General features: G+C 35.7%; 3 protein-coding genes across 3 annotated transcripts; 1 reads left to right on the forward strand and 2 right to left on the reverse strand.

Moving 5' to 3' along the window:
* Positions 1-211: 211 nt before the first annotated feature.
* LOC143348263 (pupal cuticle protein-like) lies at positions 212-6,483 on the reverse strand. The gene is made up of 5 exons (XM_076778279.1): positions 6,457-6,483; positions 5,405-5,820; positions 1,419-1,425; positions 1,092-1,360; positions 212-898 (listed from the first exon to the last, which is right to left on the reverse strand). The coding sequence occupies exons 1-5, from the start codon at positions 6,466-6,468 to the stop codon at positions 697-699; spliced, it is 906 nt and encodes a 301-aa protein (XP_076634394.1). The 5' UTR covers positions 6,469-6,483; the 3' UTR covers positions 212-696.
* Positions 6,484-11,076: 4,593 nt separating this feature from the next.
* On the forward strand, positions 11,077-14,131 carry LOC143347979 (uncharacterized). The gene is made up of 3 exons (XM_076777693.1): positions 11,077-11,088; positions 12,040-12,363; positions 13,934-14,131. The coding sequence occupies exons 1-3, from the start codon at positions 11,077-11,079 to the stop codon at positions 14,129-14,131; spliced, it is 534 nt and encodes a 177-aa protein (XP_076633808.1).
* Positions 14,132-19,342: 5,211 nt separating this feature from the next.
* Positions 19,343-22,182, reverse strand: LOC143347398 (MYG1 exonuclease). Its single transcript, XM_076776512.1, has 6 exons — positions 21,990-22,182; positions 20,972-21,067; positions 20,435-20,668; positions 20,154-20,355; positions 19,683-19,855; positions 19,343-19,603 (listed from the first exon to the last, which is right to left on the reverse strand). Exons 1-6 carry the CDS (start codon positions 22,100-22,102, stop codon positions 19,432-19,434), a joined length of 990 nt encoding a protein of 329 aa, XP_076632627.1. The 5' UTR covers positions 22,103-22,182; the 3' UTR covers positions 19,343-19,431.
* Between the last annotated feature and the right edge of the window lie 89 nt (positions 22,183-22,271).

Genomic DNA, 22,271 nt, shown 5'->3' on the forward strand with positions numbered 1-22,271 from the left:
ACTCTGCTCGATTTATCGTAGACCATGATTTTTGTCTACTAAGCTTGAAAAAATAATTCAAATTAAAAAAGACAAATATGTATATATAAAAAAAAAGTTACTTCATAAAAATCTACTTTCCATCCTAATCTCTTTTACCCGCTAAAGCTCGGCTGACGTCCATTTGGCTCTAATATTCACTGTGAATGTTACAAAACAAGCAGGAATGCGTTCCAACATGGTAAGAAAGGGACTAACTTCGATTTCGCAATAAACGTATATTTTTGTATAGAAAAAGGCGAGTCGAAGGCAAGTGATCCACGAGACAGCGTGGCACCGTTTAAAATCGACGGGAGGTAGTTGGACTACGATTGCAAATCACAGTGAAAAATATGTGCGAAAGAATAGCAAGAAAGGCTATAGAATGAAGGTAAGGGAAAGAAGTAAGAAAATCGTCAATTTTCTCTTCAATTTTCGATCAGGGGGAGGAATAGAAAAATCGACGCGTCGATTTTAAGGGAAAAGAAATAGCTATCGCGTCGATTTTTTGGCAGACTTGGCATTCAGAGGTAGATCAAACACGATGCTTCGATAGGATGTCGATAATTAAAGAGAAATCCTCTCGAAGCATCGATCGTAATGAAGGAATGAAACCTGTTTCGTTGTGTCGTTCGTGATTTTCACGAAGGATGTGTAGTAATGATTTGAATAGTTTGCCTAACCCCATGGATTGGATGGATTGTAGCCGCCCGCGGGGTTCCATGAAGGATTATGGGGAACGGGCGCGGGTGGTCCAGCTGGAACCGATGGGGCTCGTTGTGCTTCGGCGTTGTACAGGGAGAAGTGGACGGCCTTAGCTTGTTGCACTTCCGCTGTGTCAACCACTCGACCGTCTGGTCCCAGAGGAGCTGGCGGTCCACTGTGCAATTCAGAAATAAAAAATATAATCTAGATTAACTATATCCTAAAAGATTTACCTATCAAGTGTATCTTCACGGATTTAATTTCTGTTAGCGAAAGAAAATGAGAAAAATGATAACTTCGTTGACGCAAAGAGGTTCACTTATCGTCTGCGTACAGAAATTTCTCTAGTGTGAGACAATGTCTGAAACCTGTAATGGGCGTAGTTTCCAGGTGCGTAGGAACCAGCAGGGCCGGGGTAGGGACCAGCCGGGCCCAGACCCTTCGGTGCCCTGGCGTTGGCATCAGCCAGAGCAGCCAAATGAGCTGCCTTCAATTGTGCCACTTCCGGTGTGTCAACGACCCTGCCATCGGGCCCCAATGGCGCAGGTGCCGCATGGCCACCATAGGCTCCAGGGTGCCCACCTCCGTACCATTGCGGAGCGCAGAAGACTACGTTCAGGATGGCCGAAAAAAGAACCTAGAAATTGAACAAAAATCAATGTAATTAATAACAACGCTCGTTAATTTAAATTTACATTTCTGCTATTGATTGTATCATTACACTATAAAGATAACAGAAAGTTCTTACAAATTTATAAATCCCACATCTTTTAAGCTACTAGATCCCGCAAATTTTTTTTCAACATACCTACATTTGTATAATCTCCTTTAGTACGACGAATGTTTGGAAGGTTCCTAATAAAGACTGCATGATTAGATACCATGCAATCTTTACTTTTTAATTTGTTATTTGCCATTATATCGTTTTGGAAGTTGGATTAGTAAATGGATCAACTTGCAGATAAGTAGATTAGTAAACAGATTATTTGACAGGTAGATAGACAGTTGAAGATATAGAGATACATACAAGATAATATTAAATTATTGTTAGTGTCTATTTTCTACGTCAGATAGATAAAACAAACAGACAAATTCATTATGTTACAGATAGATTTATAAATGAACAGTACAATGAATTAGTAGACAAATAAATAAGTAAATAAATACAAAAATGAATAAAAATAATAGAAAACAAAGGTGCACGGAGAAATTTTTAAAAGCAACACGTATTAATATCCACGAAAATGTATAAACAAGAGAAGAAGGATAAAGACACAGTGTACTCACGAAGTACTGCATCATCGTGTCGAACCTCAGGGTACGTCGATCCAGCGACTATTGACAGAGGTGTAATTCCGCATTATGGCTTTCAGTATCGTGGAACGTTCAATTTATAGGGGTACAGTTGCTGGTGCAGTCGATGCCCCACCCCTTGTAAGGCAGCCTCAACAACGGGGTATAACCACACCCAAGAAAATGCTCTCCTTAAGGCTGGCTGCCCTGCCCCGTAACATTTACCAGACATTAACAATGACATCGTGTCCCGTAACCTCGTCAGGAATAAAACTCACCTCCCATCGAAACTATGCGACACGCGGAACGTGGACGCGCGTCAACGCGGATGCAATTCCGACGTCCTCGGTATTTACCGTGGCTAGAGTTCTGCAACTCTCGATAATACTGTTACACGAGTCAAATTAGATTGTTGCCTAAGAAAAAATGTTCTGAAACGAGTCAAAAATAGTTATTCGAAATGTTTACCTCGTTAGCTCGTGTGCCAAATTAGCTGTAACAATCTTATTTTATCGAAAAAATTGATCGATCGATAAAGAAGGAAAATGAAAATGTATATTTCGGTTTTTTAATTTGAAGTAAACTGTTTGCGTTAAAATCATTCAATCGACGCTCGAATTTGGAGCTCAGGGACTCACAGAGGACAATCTACAAGTTTTCTGTACAAAAATTATTATAATTTTCGACAGATGAAATCACCTCTAAAAATTCAATGTAAAAAAAAATATTTATGTAATTAATGCATGCACTGGTTTTTTAAAGAATATCCTTTAAATAAGATTAATTTAAACGTAAAGTTGCGCGACGTATGATACCAAGTTAAATAACTACCATTTTTTAATTTTTTTCTAAATTGATATGTGTACATGTGTAATTGAAAATAATTAATTTTTTTTGCCACGATAGTGTCCCTTGTTAGTTGAATGAATGATTCAATGCTTGCATAGAAAACTTCTTAGGACACGTTTCGTGTAAATAGACTTGAACTCCTAAAGATTTTTAAGATTTCAATATTATTACAGATTAAATTTTAATAACAATTTAATACTAGTGATATTTGTTAGTGAGTTTGTTACGAATAAATATGTGCAATTAGTAAGATAAATAAAAATTAATAAAGCAATATATTTACTTACAGTGATCCCTGCAATAAAAAATTAATTTTGCAATTTGTATATTGAAATATAAACGAACATTATTCCTTCAAAGAGCAAAGAATTCGTTCGTCTAAAAAACACATTCCAAGGGTCTGGAATGAGATTAAAACTAAACACAGAAGTCATTCATGACACCGACCTTGACGCAACGGAATAATATTACACAAGACGCGATCGATCAAGCGATAAATCAATGTTATACTAATGAATAGAAACAAGTGGTGCAAGGAAATGTATCTAATGTCTCATTAATACGTCAATTGTATTTTCGAATCATCGAAGTTAACAAATTTGAGATATAAAGGATCATGATCCGTCGTTACATGATTTCATATCGAAAATGACACGTGGAATTGCACTTTTGTTATTAATAACATTTTAACGTAACGGTCGCTACCGCCATTTAAACCGCAACGAGAGACTGCAATACTTGACACAGTGAATAGAAAACGTTTCCAAGTGTCCGTTTCTTCATACGATAAAACGTTTCAACGATATTTCCCTTGTTATCCCCGCAAAAAATATTTCGCCTAGAACCAAGTGAATTTCTTCGAATATCTATTCGTCTGTCTCTCTCTATCGCCATTTTCACCCACCTATGCTGCCCGCGTGTTGTCACGCGGTGACACAAGTGGTGCATTCAACTTTTTCAAATAACAAATGTTACGACAGTTATCCTGGTTCAAAGACCACTTCGTGCATTGTTCGCGTGCTGATCTGAACGGGACCGCGAGATTGTCGCCAACGCTTCGATAGAGAAACAGAAGTTGTCGGTATTGAAATCCTGACACTGATTGCAAGAACACAATTTCTGATTGCTTTACTATACGAATATCGTGCAATAATAATTTATTCGGAAAAACAACCAATTAATTACTAATAATTTTTGAATTCATAAGAAAACTTGCTTGTACAGGTAGGTCTGGGTGAGAGACCTATGTACATATTTAAAGAATATTTTAATTGATTCTGCAAAATTTATTAAAATATCAATTGACAAAGATATTAAAGACAATACTTCGACTTCTTGTTTTTTTGTACCGATTTTTATTGTTATTAATATTTAGTAATATTCTCAATAGTAATTTTTAGTTTAGACTTTCTCGAATATAAGAAAAACATATTACAAGATATTACTTGCCATACGTAGGTGTTTTTATAATATATCGTTTCTTAAATCGATGTTATTTTATTTGCAATTGGCCTTTAAACAATTTTCATATCGCATGCAATATTAATAATAATATGTATTGAAACTTAATATCATTATTTAGGTTTAATAACTAATTTTAATACCCAATCACAACATTAATAAAAAATATAACATTATGCTACTGAATTTATACTGAATTCATTTCTGCAAAATGATATTAAATTCCCACTATTAATTCAATAAACTACTATATTTACAAATTTTTGCAATTTTTCAAATCTCCAATGATAGATCTACATTTCATACATATTAGATATAAATTTTATACATTGTAAAATAAAAAACGCATTCACAATGAAAAGGAGGATCGAATTAAGAAGGGATTTGTCTAGAAACAAATAAAAAAACTAAAATTCATTAAATAGTTGCAAACGTTTTAATATCAAACTGTAACAAACATGTCGCCCGTTCCCTACAAACCATTATCTACAATACCTATTTATAAAATAAATTCCTTGTCCTCTACAACGTACACGATGCCAGAGAAATATTAAATCATCTTAAAATACATGGTACAAGATCATCGCCTCTAAAACCATGAGAAAAATCGTTAAGCACTTTTTATTCACAAACTAGGAATACAAATATTAAAGTTCCGTTTACATATAATTCGTAAATTCATTCCCGGCGTCGAAAAAGGAAAACTAATTTACAAATAACATTTTCATTCCCAATTCGCGAATAAAAGATTGCCCGATTTTAAAGAAACTCGCGTACTGTTACGATTATTCGGTATTTCCGATCTCGTCGATCAAATTTCCCGGTATTACAGCAGAGAAGAGCAAAATTCTTATTTGTACCGCAGTCTCCAATAACGAATGAAATATAAACGACGGTTTATCCGTTACTTGTTAGATAGAAATAATAATTTCAAGTGTAGAAAGAAATATTTCACAATAAACAAATAACAATTTCATTGTTCGATCGAATAAATAAATTACTATGCGCCGTTATTGGTTATCTGCTGTTCGAATAAAATGTTGCCCGTCTCTGGTCCGTCTCGTTTCCAAGTCGTCACCACTGTGGTTGCGGATAAGGCTTGGCGTACGACAAATGAGCGATTTTCGAAATCTGATCGGCGTGCGCGGCAAAGTGCGCAGCCTTGGCGTGCGCAACTTCCGGCGTGTCGAGCACCCGTCCATCGTGCGCCAGGGGAGCAGGGGGTCCATGGTAGGCTGGCTGTGCCTGTGCAAAGTAGGACGAACCATAATCGTCCGAATAATCGCCAGAGTAACCGACGGAATTAGTCTTCGCGGCTTCCGCAGCGTGGGTGGCCAAATGCGCGGCCTTCGCGTGGGCCACTTCCGGGGTGTCCACCACCCTTCCGTCTTGAGCTAACGGGGCTGGTGGACCGTTGTAACCCGCGCCATAACCGGAATACGATGCGTAACCGGGAAACGCTGTGGCGGAGAGAACGAGGCACGAGACGAGAACCTAAAAATTCACGAAGGAAATTAAATATTAACGTTTTAATTCCTTAAAAAACAGATTTATTCGGTTCAACGGTACGCTATCTCCAGTTAAACGGGTCTGTCTCGATCTTCGATGGCACAATTTTTCTACAACTTTACGAAAATACATTTGCTATTGAGAAAATTCAACTTTATTGTAAACTAATTTAGAAACGATCCTTAACTCACAATCTCAACTGAATTATTTTGGTAAATGGAAATCAATTTTCCTTTAGAGTATTTAAAAAATAATGAACTAATAGAGGACACATGAATTTTCAAATAATTACATTGACGTATATTATACAATATTAGTTTAAACTTGTGGAGGGCCCCAATAATCCACTTAAGGGTTAAAATATTTCTGCTACCACGAGAAATAAAACCAAATCAATAGTTTGTTTAAATTTCTGAAATATTCGTTCTCCCAACAATAACCGAGCACAGCCGTCAAAGTACCAGAAACAGTTTCCGTTAGAACAACACCACCGGGACGAATGTAAAAATGGAGGAATAGCTTCCCGACCGGTGTCTCGAGCTACACTACGGCCGATCGAATAAAATGCAATACACTACCGCGTCTAATCGACTTTACGACAATAACCGTATCGTTACTCACAAGGGACTTCATGTTCGCTATAGGATCCACGAGCTGATGGTTTTCTGCTGGTCGAATGGGCCGAGTACACCTTATATAGTCGTGGAACAATACAAGCGCCCACTTTGCCGGTGGTAAACACCCAGCACGCCAGTGTACATGAAATATTTACACGCACATGCACACGTTCCGCTTGATTTTCACATAATAAGCACCAACCAGGTGGGCAGGAGGGGAGGAGACAATTCTATTTGGCAATGTAGAAACCGAGGGATGGAGAGAGAGAGGGTCGATCGAGAAGGGAGAGAATACGATGTTATGATCGCGAGAAAGAGAAACAGGGTTATAGCGAAAGAAACGAGAAGGCTAATGTTGCGTCAAAGATGAAAACGCGAGCATTGTAATCCGCACGATTGTGTTGATAGGGCAAAAAACAATTAGCTCTTTTCAGTACAGATGTAAGTTGATCAAGATTTAATCCTCTGGTCTGTTTGGATCATTTTTGATTCTGCGATGGGGTGGATTTCGGAGAACGGGGACAGTCGATTGCGGAGGAAAAGCTTGTTTATAGTTTATTAACAAATGGTCAATGTTTCGACCGTAAACTCAGATTTCATGGAAACGATAACACATTGAATCAAAGACAACATTAACAGATATTTGCATATTTAATACTATTTACACTGCTAGCCTTCCATGGACCTTTTTATATAGTTCATAAGATTCTCCACTTGCATTTAGAAAAAGCTGTTATTTATAAATTATTTCATTAAGAAATATAATTTGAAGTACCATTGACAAAATTATGTACAAAATAGTCTTATTTTGGTTCTATGGGATGTTATCCGAATGATCAATTAGTTTAAAAAAAATAACGATTGAATGTTACATTACTCCTAATACCTAAAACGAGTGTTATTCTCTCAGAAAACTTAATACAGAAAAATGATGTATTCTTAATATTTTTTGTTTACTTTTTGAGCTTTTCTGTAACACAGTGATATACATAAAACAGTGATCTTTTGTCGTATGATCTTATTACATCTTATAAATGTCATACTAAAAATTTAAATTGTCTAAAAAAATACATATCCAATAAGTTGCTTTTGGTGGAATGATTCTAATGACCATTTGTTTTTCTTTATTGTAAATGAGTTAAAAGCTGCAACTCATTTTCAATCAAAAAGAAATTATTTGAGTCACAATTTCACACGCTTCGCATATGGTAATGGCTTCAAAGATCCTCGAACGCTATCTTCGATGCAAATTCCAAGAAATTCCGTCACGTATTGCTACGCCCGAGTTCTTAATAAGCTTTGAAGGCAATTACATTTTGCGAAACGCCGCGAACAATGACACCCAACGTCTAAACAATCATTTCTAACAAGCACCGACCGTCTAATTGGGACAAGTTCATTACGGTGTAATAATTTCGCGGGTAATTCTAGATCTGAACGGACCAATAAACATATATGCCACGAAACGTAGGTTGCATGTGTGTAACTATACCTAAATACACGTAAACAGCAATGTTTTCAATCGAAAGAATTATTATACGTAACTTTTCAATATTTGTTCCTCCTTATACTTTCGTCTAAAATTTAATTACAGAAGAATAAATGTCACAATAGTATCGTGTTTTTTATCCGTCGGTTCAAACGATAGAAAAGTTAAATTATTTAGATTTGGCAGCAACATTTTAATTACATAAGACAAGTAATTGCGTGAACATATTAACAACGAAATTTTGTTTAATAGTCGAATCTGATCAAGAGGTCTGAAAACGTATTTCTCTTTAAAAAGAAGCGTTTCGAAATTTGTCTCGATTATAACATATTCGTCGTTGGTCGGTATGTAAAAAACAAAAGTCGAAAGCGATTAGCGATGGTGTAGGTGTCTTTTCGTGTTAAAGCTGCGGTCAACGTAAAAATAAGAAATGAGATAGTGTAAGCAATTTTTGCGAATACTTCACGCACGAATGCCACCTAACGTAAGAATTCGAGTAACCGTGACGGAATTTCTGGTAACACTGCTTAAGTAATCAAATCACGATGATTTAGACAAGGGATCGAGAGACTCTTTTTGCAAAAAGATTCTAAAGGAGTAAAATCAAAGAAAATAGATACTTATATGCAAGACGAAAAACAAAATTTACGATCCATTTGACAGCATCGTCTTCGTAAGTTTCGCGCTTAAACGAAGTATCGGAGAAGCATTGGCTCAGGTGGCCTGAAAATAAGATCAAAAGAAGTCTCACGCGTCCGCTACTGGTACAAAACACTGTAAATAATCGAGTAAATGTCGATGGTCGATAGATACAATAGGCATTCCCTGTCGACGACCGTCCCTGGCCTCGTCCGGGGCAATGCCTACCGGATTAGTGACACACCTAATCGACCTGTAATATTCGAGAACGATCCTGACCGAGGAAGGTGGAAGATGGTCTCGCTACACTTTTACAACGATTAAAATAATTTCATAAATTAAATTTATCTTTGAGGGAACTTGGGTTTACAGTGGATGAAATTTCTATGAGAAGCTGACTTTGAAAGCTTTGGCAATGCCATTGTTTGCTGAAAGTTTCTCATTCATCATACTTAATACTCGAATACCATGACGTAATTTAAATTTCGTTAATCAATCCTTGTTCACCTTAAAATTCGGATTACCGTTCAATTACTAATTAAATTCCAAAGGTTTCTCGACAGCCGTAGTCCAGATCATCGTTCTTCGGCTTCGTTACAATTTTACTTGACGCACCCGAACGATTTTTGATTGCATATTTCTGTTTATTAATTTCACTGATCACAGATCTTTTAATGTTGCATGTTTCTGCAATGTTTATCCCACTTTCACCATTTTTTATCTTACGGGCTATCGAAACTATTTAGTTTCAACACGTAGTACTACCCGTTTTCTCTTTGATGCCTTTATAGATTATCACAGATATTATTAACATTAACTGCATATTACGGTAATAAGAAAGATACGAGATTATGGAAACGATATACACCGCCGATCATAAGTGTTACAACACTTGGCCAAAACGTTCTCTGTCTTTGAACTAATGTAACATTGGGAAAAGAAACCGGACGATAATCTTTCTAGGGTCATTTTGTAAGATTAATCATCTACTTTCGCATACCTCGAAAATCCGTTTAATAGATCAAAATCTGCAAAATATAGTAGAAGACATTCAAAAAAATATGTAATTTATATATTTCTTAAGTTAACGTTTAAGTTTTATAAATCAAAACAACTGTTAATGTGTCTATCCTGATTGTATCCTATTATCGTCATCGTACTCTTCATTATTCTCTAAATCTTCATACTTCCTAGTCATATTTTATAATTATAGATTTTGTTTGCGTTTAGTGGATCTCAAAATGGCGAATAAGCGAGTGATAATAGTGTTATTGTATATTGCGCGTTGTAAGACAAGAAAGTGAATACAAGTTGCAAGTTTTCTTCGATTTTTGTTTAAGCGATCTGAGGCTAAATGTGGAACAAACGATCAAAACGATTCGTTTCGGTCACTCAGAAGCTATTGATTATTCCAAGGAGACACGACGACCTTCAATTGGATCAATATGCCAACGTTCTCCTCTTTTTCTCCCTGCGGCTCGTTTACTTTAATTGCAACTCGTCCCTGTTCTCTCCCTTGATTCGCGACTTCTCTCAGAACCCGGCGAGGTCGCTTTCGCGGAATAATTAAGAAATTATTTTGCAATAACATTACAATTTTATTTAATTTACATTTCTTTCAAGGTACTTTTATTTTTATCGTTCCATCGAGTAATGCATGAACGAGCCACTAAGTGCACATTATCGGTGTCAAGAGAATAATTTGCCACTCTGAAGGCGTTGGTTCGTCGAAGAACGTATTAAAAACTATGTAAATTGAATCACCGAACGTGTAATTACTGTTATTGGCATCAAACATATATATAACATGTCAGAGTTTTTTTTTAATAAATTCTCTAAAACGATGTTTAAATGATAATAACGTACTCTTTTAATAACGCAGAATAATTTGCGAATAAAGTGTAACAGAAACAATAAATAAATAAATAATTTGTCAGACAATATCTCGATAAATTGCATACATGTTTTACTTCAGATTCTAAATAATTTCTCCAATAACCGTTCTTCCTCATATTTAAGTTATGAAGCTGCGTTGAAAAAGCAAAACGAGAAATGTTATCGTTGAAAAGCAAGAAGAAACCTTCGCGAGGTATAGTTTTCGACCTTCCGCAATAAAAAACCACCCACCAATCGACAAAAATAGACTCGAGGGTAGTTTTTGCCGATCTCAGACCATTCTTAGGTTGTCCAAGTTTTTCATCGATCGCGATAAAAGAGGGTCGAGGAGGAAGTACTGTTGCCGGCGGCCATGCACCTGACCTCGCCAAAGGAGAAACCCTTTGAAAGACGAGTCCCGTGACGAGAAGCGACAGGGCCTTATGAACGTAATGTCAATGTCACGTCAGGGTGTGGTTCCCTCCTACGGGTCGACGACTCCCTACCAGATTCACATATATAAAAGGGGAACCGTGCCTGAACAGGGTACGACATATCCGTTGATACTTTAGGGCGAGTACTGGTTAAACATCCAGCAGCGCTCTTAGGACACGACTAAGTATGAAATCTCTTGTAAGTAATTAAATCTACCATAAACTTTTCTTAATCGCAAACATGACTAATATAGCGCTTGTAGTTAAAGATCTAGGACCCCTTCAGGGGAGAAAAATCTTCTAAGGCACTATTTTGCCACTCAAGTTTCAATAGGGGCATAGATTCTTTAAATATTAGAAATATTGAGCTTTTACTAGATAACTAGTAAACGCGTATTCTTGACTTCTGTAATGTTGAACCTGTATTAGATCTTGTTCATTAAAGTATTTAAGACGTTGAATGCCAAAACTTTGATTTTATACAATTGTAAACTTAGCTAAAATTGAAATTCAAATTTATTCTATTTCAATTTATTGCCTTTAACATTTCAACCTGAGAATTATTTTAGTTCTATAATAAAAAATCCTGTCACCCACATATGGATGACGTGGCAGTCAAAGTGTTAAATTATTGAAATAAGTATCTGCATTAAATTTTAGTTATCATAATACAGATTCAGCACTAGATCTCGAAGTAAATTCCTTTTAAATATTGATATTCATTATGCCAAAATTTAAGTACTTTAATATCATGCTAACACTATAATACAACTACATACAAACTAAACAGAAATACTTCATAATTTTGTCCACGATTTTCATCACATTTCAATTTCTCCAAAGCTAACAAAATAACTGTTCACAAACTCTTATCCGTCGTTTCCTCTGTCAGATACACGTCTGTCTCGTAAACTAAAACAACAAATGCCTAAAACGGAGTTTATCGTTTACCGATGCTCAATGAAATCTTCTAAGGCGTCAGCGTCTCGATCGTCATTGACACACTAACGTCCTACATTTCTTACATTTCTCGCGTGGGTGTTCTTACCAAGTTTCGCAATTTTTCCTCGCCGTTCTTAAAAAAAAGTTACTCTCCAATAATTTTGCAACAGTCTAACGTAAGACAAGAAACTATTGTCGCGCGTTGCAGATCATCTTCGCCGTAATCTGCGGTTTGGCGACAGCAGAACCGGGATACCTGGGACCAGTGTCCTACGGCTACCTTGGCGTTCCTTTGGCTTACGATGGGAGAGTTTTGGACACACCAGAGGTGGCACGAGCAAAAGCAGCACACCTCTCGACGCAAGCGTACGAAGCAGCCAGGAACACGGTCGGATATGCCCACATACCAGTCCTGTCCCGAGTTTATGCGCCTCCAATTACCTATGGCGCACCCATCGGCGCCGATGGTCGGGTCATCGATACACCTGAGGTCGCAGAAGCAAAAGCTGCTCATCTCGCCGCTTACGCTCTGGTAATCCTGAACAGCTAATTATGAAACGGTTAAACATCTCGCTAACCCCAAGTATTACTTACACACGATGGTCAAATTGCATACGAGCACTTTGAAAAATAGTTATAAATAGTTTAAATACGATATACTACATGTATATACTGCACAGTTTATATTGGGAATTATACTGGGAACAATTTTAAGGTACCTAATATGGTATATGTTCTTAGTACGACCATCTGTAATATTTTGCGAACACTAAAATCTATATCGTCGGTGAACTGAATTAATTCTCAGATGTATGTAGACAGACGAGGTATACGAATGGACGAGTAGAGTAGTAGTAAAAAGTATTAAACAACATTTCCGTAGAGCGTCAAACAAATAAAATTAAAATGAAAAACAAATTTTAAAGAAAAATCGACAGGGGATAGGTGCCTAAATTTTTCGACGAAAAAAAAAATTTCAAATCGTTCTGAAAAAATTATTTTCAGTTGCGGGGATTAATTACAATCATTTTTGGTCAATAGACATACCCCCGAAATCCTACTCAGTTTCGAGAAAAAAATTCCTTACCGAAAATATAATTTCTGGCCAGAAATGTGTGCCCGAATTTTCATGCGAATCTTTAAAACGTCATAACTTCTGAACGGATTGGACGATTTTAATGTTTAAAAAAGCAAACTACGCGTATTTTGGTAGAGAATATGTACAAATCGCAAAAATATTCGAAAAGTTGTTCCTTGACCCCCTAAAATGATAAAAACCTCATAAAAATGGTCCAATTTTCAAACAGCCATAATTCTTACAATTGTGAATATATTTCAATGAAACTTTTTTCTAAAGTAGAGCTCATGGGTACCTACAAAAAAGTATTAGACAACTTTTCTGTAGGGCGTCAAATAAAATTATCAAAAATGAAATACGAGTTTTTAAGAAAAATCGACAGGGGGTAGGTGCCTAAATTTTTCGGTGAAAAAAAAATATTTCAAATCGTTCTAAAAAAAATACTTTTAATTGCAGGAGTCAATTACAATCATTTTTGGTCAATAGACATACCCCCGAAATCCTACCCACTTTCTAGAAAAAAATTCGAGAAGGTGTGAAATTTTTCGACAAAATTAAAAGATTTCAAATCGTTCTGAAAAAATTATTTCTAGCTAGAGGGGTTGATTACATCATTTTTAATGAATAGATATACCCCCGAATTCCTATTCACTTTCGAGAAAAAAATTCTTTACTAAAAATATAATGTCAAGCCAGAAATGTTTCCCCAAAAATGTGAATGTTTAAAACATCATAACTTCTGAATGGGTTGGAGGATTTTAATGATTTAAAATTGAAACAATGCGTATTAATGGAGCTCTAGGGGCCCAGAAAAATGGGCCGGAAAAATACATTGGATATAAGGTCTGGGTTAGTTAAGTATAATCGCATCTTAGTAAATATCTAATAATTAATAGCAATGCAACCAACGTCGAACTTAATTAATTTGCGAGTGTAACACTAATGCTCTGCTAAATCTTAAATATTAGTGTTTATAGTAAGTAGAGTATCAATATAGGTAGGTTTTATGATTTTTGCATTACAGGAAGCTGCAAAGAAACTAGGACTGTATCCTTACGGTGCTCTCGCATATTCTTCTATACCCCATGCCTACAGATATGGTTATGGTGCACCTCTTGGTCCTGATGGTAGAGTGGTAGACACCCCAGAAGTTGCAGAAGCAAAAGCTGCACATTTAGCAGCTCATGCTCAACAGGCTGCCAAAATTGCAGGAAAACTCTGATTATTTGTAATGTTTAAAATGTACATTGAAAAACGTACACCGCTTTTGCAACTTGTCAGTACTTACAATTACATTCTTGAGTATTTTAATACCTAAATTGTGAAATAAGGATATAGAAAAAAAGAACATTGCACTATAATAATTCGTTCGATTAGTTAATTCCACTTCCTTCCTATTCCGTTAGTATGGAATACAATACACATTACATAAATTAATTAATGTATAGAAAAAGGAATGATATACGCGTCATTATTTTAAAATTAATAAATTGTTGATATGGATTTAACCATTACGCTCGTCAATAAATACGAATATGAATTGAAACGGTAGTATCCAATACGTTTACCAAGAACTTTATTAAACTAATCTTTTTGACAACTTGTCTATCTTGGTTTCCTAGTAATGAACAAAACAATGTTAATTTAAGTTTAACTGAAACGCCGGGAACTAAATCTTGAGCTTTGCGCTTGGTAAGGTAGAGTGACGCTGTCGTATTTTACGTATAGTATTTTATCTGAAATGCAAACTACTACATGCGGCAGTATCATCAGAACACCTTCATAAAACAAAATTCATGTTGATCTCTGTCCACTTGGGACTAATTGGCAACGAACGATATTTTTCAATTGCACATGGTTGAGGCGCTATCTAACATCGAAGACAAGAAACTATTTCTCGACAAACTGGACGTTCTGCTGTAGATAGTAGCACAGTAGACCTGAAAATTCGGAGGTGATTTTAGCGTCTTCTTCTCATGGATGGCGATCAGTTGAGAAACTATTCACTGAATTAATATTGATAGGCAAACAGCTGTAGTGTTGCGTAAATACATGTGAGTTGACTATGGAAGAGATTAAAATACATTTCTGAATCTGTTGGTAACGTTGCGAATGACACGAAAATGGTAATGGGGGTTCGAGACCCCATAAAAATGGGCCGAAAAAATACATTGGCTGAAAGATCTACTCGTATACCTCGTCTCTGACAATACTCTAGAATCTTTGATGAATCAATGAGAATCCAAACTAACCTAGCGAAGAAGCTCTATATTTATGATGACCTATGCAAAGCGGATCGCAGCCAATTTGCTAATATTATTTAGTTTTTAATTAATAATTGCACTACCCAGCTAAGAGTGATACGATTATTAATTAAACGTTAAATAATATTACCCAGGTCTCACCACGAGGAGGTTGCTGCGAGTGGAGACCCGAAGGGAGATAGATGGAATCAAAGTTCTATCGATCTCCCTTTTACAGTCCTAGAAACTAAATTACTAAACTAGAGAGATAGAAGGAAGCAATGTTCCTTCGATCTTCCAGCTTAGTTGTACCAAGTAATTATTTCGTTTAAAAAGGGATGAAGCTAAATTATGGGAGACGCGACGCGACGCGATGCTGAACCGTGCAGCAGATCTTCGGATCGAATCGACACTACCCTTGGTAGATTGATTTCTATTTCTAGAAATCGATCTATCATTGGCAGGCGACTAGATCTTTCGGACAAACTGGACGGCCGATCACATGTTTCGTACGACGAAACAGTGGTGACCGAAGCAAGAAACGAAAGAACGAGTCGAGAGAAGCTACTTGTTAAATAATTACTTGGCATACGCAGATACACTAGAGACTTAAAATTAACGTCGAAGCTCAAATCTAGTCAAGTTGAAGCTAAAATTCGGACGATAGAAGGAAACAAAGTTCCTTGTACCAAGCAATTATGTGATTAAAAAGAGGGATGAAGCTAAATCGTGGGATACGCGACGCGACGCGACGCGATGCTATACCGTGCAGCGGATCCGAGGATCGAACCTACTGCCCTTGCTAACTCGATCTCAACAAGAAAACAGAGAACTGCAACTCCGAATCGAGGTCTCCATTTCTCCAACGCAACCCGCCGGGAGCCCGAAGGACCCGACTTAGGCTGTCTGACAAAGAGAGAGTACCTGAGACAGAGTCGACTTCCGCTGGAAGGTATGCGTTTCCGCAGAATACGGAAACTCCACACCTTCCAGCGAAGTGCCGTTTTCCCTCAATCAAGCTTACCAAGGGAAGGCGATTAGATCTTTCGGACCAGATACACGACCGATCACATGTTTCAATCGATGAAACAGCGGTGACCGAAGCTAGGAACGAGGGAACGAGCGAGAGAAGCTACTTATTGAATAATTGCTTGGTAGGACGCGGAAGTATGTACAATAAAGAAATCTTCGACGTTAATTTTAAGATTCGCGACGAAGCTTAAATCTAATCGACTTAGAATTAAATGTCCCTCGGCGGTTGTGGCGTCTTCAATGTCCCTGTGAATAATCTGAAATTAAAATTGATACTCATATTAGTGACACGAAAGGAAATTTAATAAACACCATGCAAACTAGACAAAGCGATGGAATAATATGTCGTGCTGATGTACCGAAGAGTGAGAATCTATAAGATTCTCGATACTAGACCTACCTAAGGAAATGTACAAAATTTACGCATGATACAAACAAAGTATTCTCCCTATACTTGCATGACGAGAGATAAAAATTCATGGAATAATGTCGAAGTAAAATAGCCAACGATTACAAAAATTATCTGAAGAACCATACAAACAAAAACGAACAGAAACAAAGATTGAGTAGAATTGAAAATCCAACGATGAAATCAGAGAGTGAAAATACCCAAGACTTAAACAAAATATTTTAGCGGAATAGAACAAGAATAAAAATCTTATTCTAATTAGTGACATCAAACAAAACAAACAAAAATGGTATATGATTCGACACAACCATGCCAATTCAAAAAATAAGGCAATAGTAGAAATAGGGGAGGAAAACATAATAACCAAATAAAACCGGACAGTCAAACAACACTGAATTATGCTCAAATAAATAAAATAAATTAGTCAATTTTGTGATAATAATATAATTAAGTAAAGTGGGCTTACTACTTGTTGAGCATTAGTTACCATTACCAAAGAAGCGCCAAAGGTCCAGCTGTAACATAAGAAACGATTCGTAATTTAGCAAAAGCGATGGACAGTTCCATAACGTTCAATTGGTATCAAACGACAAAATAGAAGTGGGGCAAGCAATTTTAAATAGTTCTTACCAGTGGTCATCACGGTCCGGCACTGGTCAGTAGTGGTCAGTAGTTGGATCTCCACTGGTCAGCACTGGTCAGCACTAGTCAGTAGTGGTCAGTTCTCGTCAGTCCTGGTCAGCCCTGGTCAGTCCTGGTCATTCCTGGTCCCCCCAGTGGTCACCGCTCCACGAATGGCCTAACTTCGGCCCGCGAGACCCGATCCCCCTGGATGCTCCAGGGGTACTGAAGAATTTGTCCAGCGGTAATCTTCGAGTGGGGAAGTCGAAGAGTGGGGAGACAGTGTCAACGTGAAGAGTTAAGAACCGTTTGGTCTAGAGAACAATAATACTTCGATTGGTCCCATCTCTTGACCATTTCTGGATCTTCACTGGACCGCTGACCTTGATGTCCACCTCACTGATGACCACCAGTGACCATAAGTTAGTCATTGTTGATCATCGACCCATTAAAACTATTACGAAGATTAAAGCCTTCTTACAAGGATCCCCTTACAATTTGATGCATGGTCTTTTTAACATTTTGTTCCACTTTGGAAAAGTGTATCTCATGTTGTAAAACACTCATGGTACAGCAATAGTGTTCATCCCACTAACGATAGGTCTATTCTTTACCTCGGATTTCAGCTGTTTCGAAAGCAAGAAAGAAAGACTTATATTCGCCTTCTTTCTTGAATTCCCGAAGCTGTCCATGCATAAATACATGTGAGTTGCTGTGTACGTATCAATGAGATACATCCTTAGGTATTTTAATAATCTTAAAATTTTTAAATAATCTTAATCGATTGATTTTTTCCAATGAAATTAATCGATTAATGTCTATTTATGAACCGTACAGCTTTCATTCTGTTAAAAAATAATAAAATTTCTGTCTCACTTCATCTTGTGTTCATTTCTAAATCTGCTGATAACATTGCGAGTGGCACGGAAATGGTAATGGGGTCTAGAGCCCCATTACCATTTTCATGTCACTCGCAACATTACCAACAGGTTACACAAATGAACACAGGAGGAAGTGAGACAGAAAAGGAAATTAGAATAAGCAGAAATATAATAACGAACAACGCCGGTTAGATGCCGGAAAAAATGCACGAAAGTGATTCACTTTCTTCACAATTCTAATTGAATTCGTAAGAAAAATGAATTAATATTAAACGAAGGCACCGTTAGAGAGTGACAAAGAGAAGTAATAATTGGACGAGAAACAATTAAGTGTCGATACTTTATTCGGGAAACTGCTAACACGTCCGATTGCGCCAATTTTTTCGTTTTGAATGATGACACTGTCTCATTAGTAGCAATACCGCGAAGTTGGTGATGAACAGAGGAGGTGTGACCAGTTACAATATGTTTCGGCAAATTTCGGTAAGTTCAGGTTTATTCACTCTGAAATGTTTTCCCGGAATTATAGTCATCGTTGGTCTCGTATTACCGAAAATACTAGGTCAACGACATAAAACAGAAACGTTTTCAACGGCTGTGAATGTTTTGTACAATGAAATATTACAGGTAGTAAATACGAAATAACTCTTTGAATAGAAAATGTACATACCTAAGATTATATGACTATTCACCAAAAGTGATTGTAACTGACTACCGCAACCGAAAATAACTTTTCCAGAATTACTTGAAACTTTTCAATTTTGCCGAAAAAGTCAACCTATTCGAATTTTTTTCTCGAAATTGCGTAGGATTTCGGGAGTATGTCTATTGACCAAAAATGATTGTAATTGACCTTCGCAACCGAAAATAACTTTTCCAGAATGATTTGAAATATTTTAATTTCGCCGAAAAATTTCAGCAGCTATCCCGACGATTTTTCTTAAAACTTTGTTTTTAGGTTTAATAAATTTGTTTGACGCTTTACGGAAATGTTTAATATTCTTTTGCTTTTCTTAACTAAAAAATGGGTTTCCAATGTTGAGAACATCAAAACGCACCTGTCCACATATTTTATGCGAGTATAAAATCAAATTCTGCCATCGAGAAACCGAAAGCTCACCAAACATATGGCAAAAGGTTTAGTTCAAATGGGGCATATCTTGATTAAACATTCTTAAGTGTATAATTTTAATAAATAATTTTGTTTAAGAAAATATGAAAGTTACCAACCATAGTTGACAACTTAATAGGATTGGGTATAAATAATATTTTACTGTATAACCGACAAAAGTTAATAACAATTTTAAGATATAAATTTGGTAAACTAAATTTTACATCATAAAGTTTTTCCTATTTCAATAGCTTTGCGTGCCATCTTCAGCGCACCTTCTCTGGTATTGTGACCACCGATAAATCGCGTCGAATGTACGAATTCAGCGCCTTCAATTCCAGAGCTACGTTCGAGCTGCTCGTTTCGCAGGCCTGCCCAAGGTTCTGGGAAAAATATTCTATAAAACAATAGTGAATATTAGTGGTTCGAAAAATAATATAGTTATCATTCAAATAAATCTTAAAGGCTGCATGTACCTGCACACGAAACTGCCACATCCTACGGGAACGCATCGTATTCGATAATTATCATCTTTATAAATAATATATTTTAATGAAGGTTGTAAATTCATTTCTTTTTCTATTGTAAACAGATGCTCAGACCATGGTACAGATTCAGGTAATTCTATAATTTCTCCGCTTGGATCAACCTGTAAATGTTTATTAATATCTTCTTGATTTTGTCTTACACGTTAAATAGTCAAATTATTGTATCTCCCATAAATTAACTAAATTCAAATGGTGTACATATTTTCAAACTATAAAATACACAATATATAACAAACATATAATAATAAATACATTATTATAATGCTTGCACTCTATTAGAACACTGAGTCTTCATATTGAAATTAATGTAAATGTCACCTCAAAGATGTATGTTAATCAGACATTATTAATTGCAAATTGATTATGATAAATAAAGCATAAACTCTTTATTCTGTTTACCTCAAAGCGTTTATTAATAGACTCTTGCACAATAGACCTAGCTTGTAACCAAACATTTTTTGCATAATCTATGTGTTGCATAAATTCTTGGCCAGTTAATTCAACTGCTTTATAAAATTGTTCATTAATATCAATATTTCTATTATTCCATGAAGGATTCAGTCTTTGCACACGAGAAGATAAATTAGTTACAATTCTATACCTAAAAAGGAAAACAAATCATTCAAATTTAGATTAATTCTGTTAGAAATATACATATAGTAATGGTATTACCTACTTACACAGGTTCACCTTCATACATTGGAATTCCATTATCTATACCATCAATTTCTTTAATGAATGTGTCATAAACCCTTTTAAAAATGTTTTCTACATCACTATCACTTGCTTCTGGAGTTAGTTGCTTAATAATTTCATGTCCAAAATGACAAAAAATTAAACCAGCAGAACTCAATTTTATTTTTGAGTCATAACCTGGTTTCTTAATAACTGTACTCAATGACTCCTTAAAATCTCTAATTTGTAAAATAATTAACTTTATTTAAATGTACATGTTTTATAGAAAAATAGTAAAACCTCAATTTTGTGGATACATCAGGAAGACAAGATAAGAAGGAGGCATACAAAACCTAAACTGAAGTGTTAGTCTTTAATTTCTCAATTTTAAAATAACATAGAAACAATCAAGTACCAAATAATTTGGAACTGTACCAACATAGTACTATAAAATTCTATCCATTAAATTCAAGACTTATATCAGGGTCCACTAATCTGAGGTTTTACTACATAAAAAAACAACATGGAATGTTTAAATGTACCTCATATGATGATCATAACGATGCTTTGAATGATTATATTCTCCACCCACATCAATCACTATATCACAAGTATCCAAAATACTTTTATCACGTGTTCTACAAGCAAATTTAGTATTGTACTTCTACTTACATCTTGAAATGTGAATCTCGATAACTCAAAAATTGGTTTAAAGTTACACAAAGTATCATAACAAAAATAATTAGTATAGGAAAAAGGAATCAGTAAAATTTATTATTAAACTTTCCACATTGGTTTGAATATCAATGGTTTTAAACCCTGGGTTCGTGAACCCTTGGAGGAGTACAAAATCCTTACACATGCAAATACAGTAAGGTATCTTATAACAAACTAATTCATTCCAGAACCTTGTTTGTTATAGGATACATTGATTGATATTGATATATTAGGTCGTTCTATAAGTTTGTGCCATTAAATATGATTGAAATATTACTTTAAGTTGTAGTACAAAACTTGGCAAAAATATATGGGATCACCTAATAGATATTAACAAATATACAGCACAATTATTATCAAATACAATGATTTCACACGAAATATAGGTGCAAATATACATACTATAAATTTGATTTATAAACAATAACTAGACCAATATGTAACTAATTTCACAAATGATATCACAAAATAATGACTGACTGAGCTCTAATACTGTTATTCACGACTGTTATTGTATTGCACAACAGCCGATTGTATTTCCCCATGTTTGTTGTAGTATTTTTATTTAATGAGAAAAACTGTTCGTTGTAGCATTCGTTCCTTCAAAGATCGTTATAAAATGCCCCACTTAAGTCACTGAGAAAAAACACGTGTCATTTGTTTCTACAGATACACACTTAACTTTGCGGCTGTATTTATTTATAATAAATCTCTTTTCTCAGATTAAAAATTTCAATCAAGTTTTGCGAATTCACGACAATAAAAAATTATTTATGTAAGAGCTGTGGTAAATAAAAGGCTACAAACCACTGCTGTATACTATAATTAAATAAAATGTCTTACCTCACGACAACTGCATCTTTGTATCGCGGTAGTAACTTTAACAAAAAATAAGCGAGTACTTCATCACAATGAAAGGCACCGTCATGTGTCCCAATTCTTATATTTCTCATCATTGTTACAAAATGCTTGTTTATAGGTTAGGAACAGTATTATCAGACTGTGTCAGGTGCCTTAAGGAAACTGTCTTACATTTACATAAGTATATACGATCTGGTAAAAAGAACCAGTGGTAAAGTTTTATGACAAGGAGAGTAATAATTATTTATTGGATATATTAATATA

Source organism: Colletes latitarsis, chromosome 11, assembly GCF_051014445.1.
Source record: "Colletes latitarsis isolate SP2378_abdomen chromosome 11, iyColLati1, whole genome shotgun sequence".
NCBI lineage: Eukaryota > Metazoa > Arthropoda > Insecta > Hymenoptera > Colletidae > Colletes > Colletes latitarsis.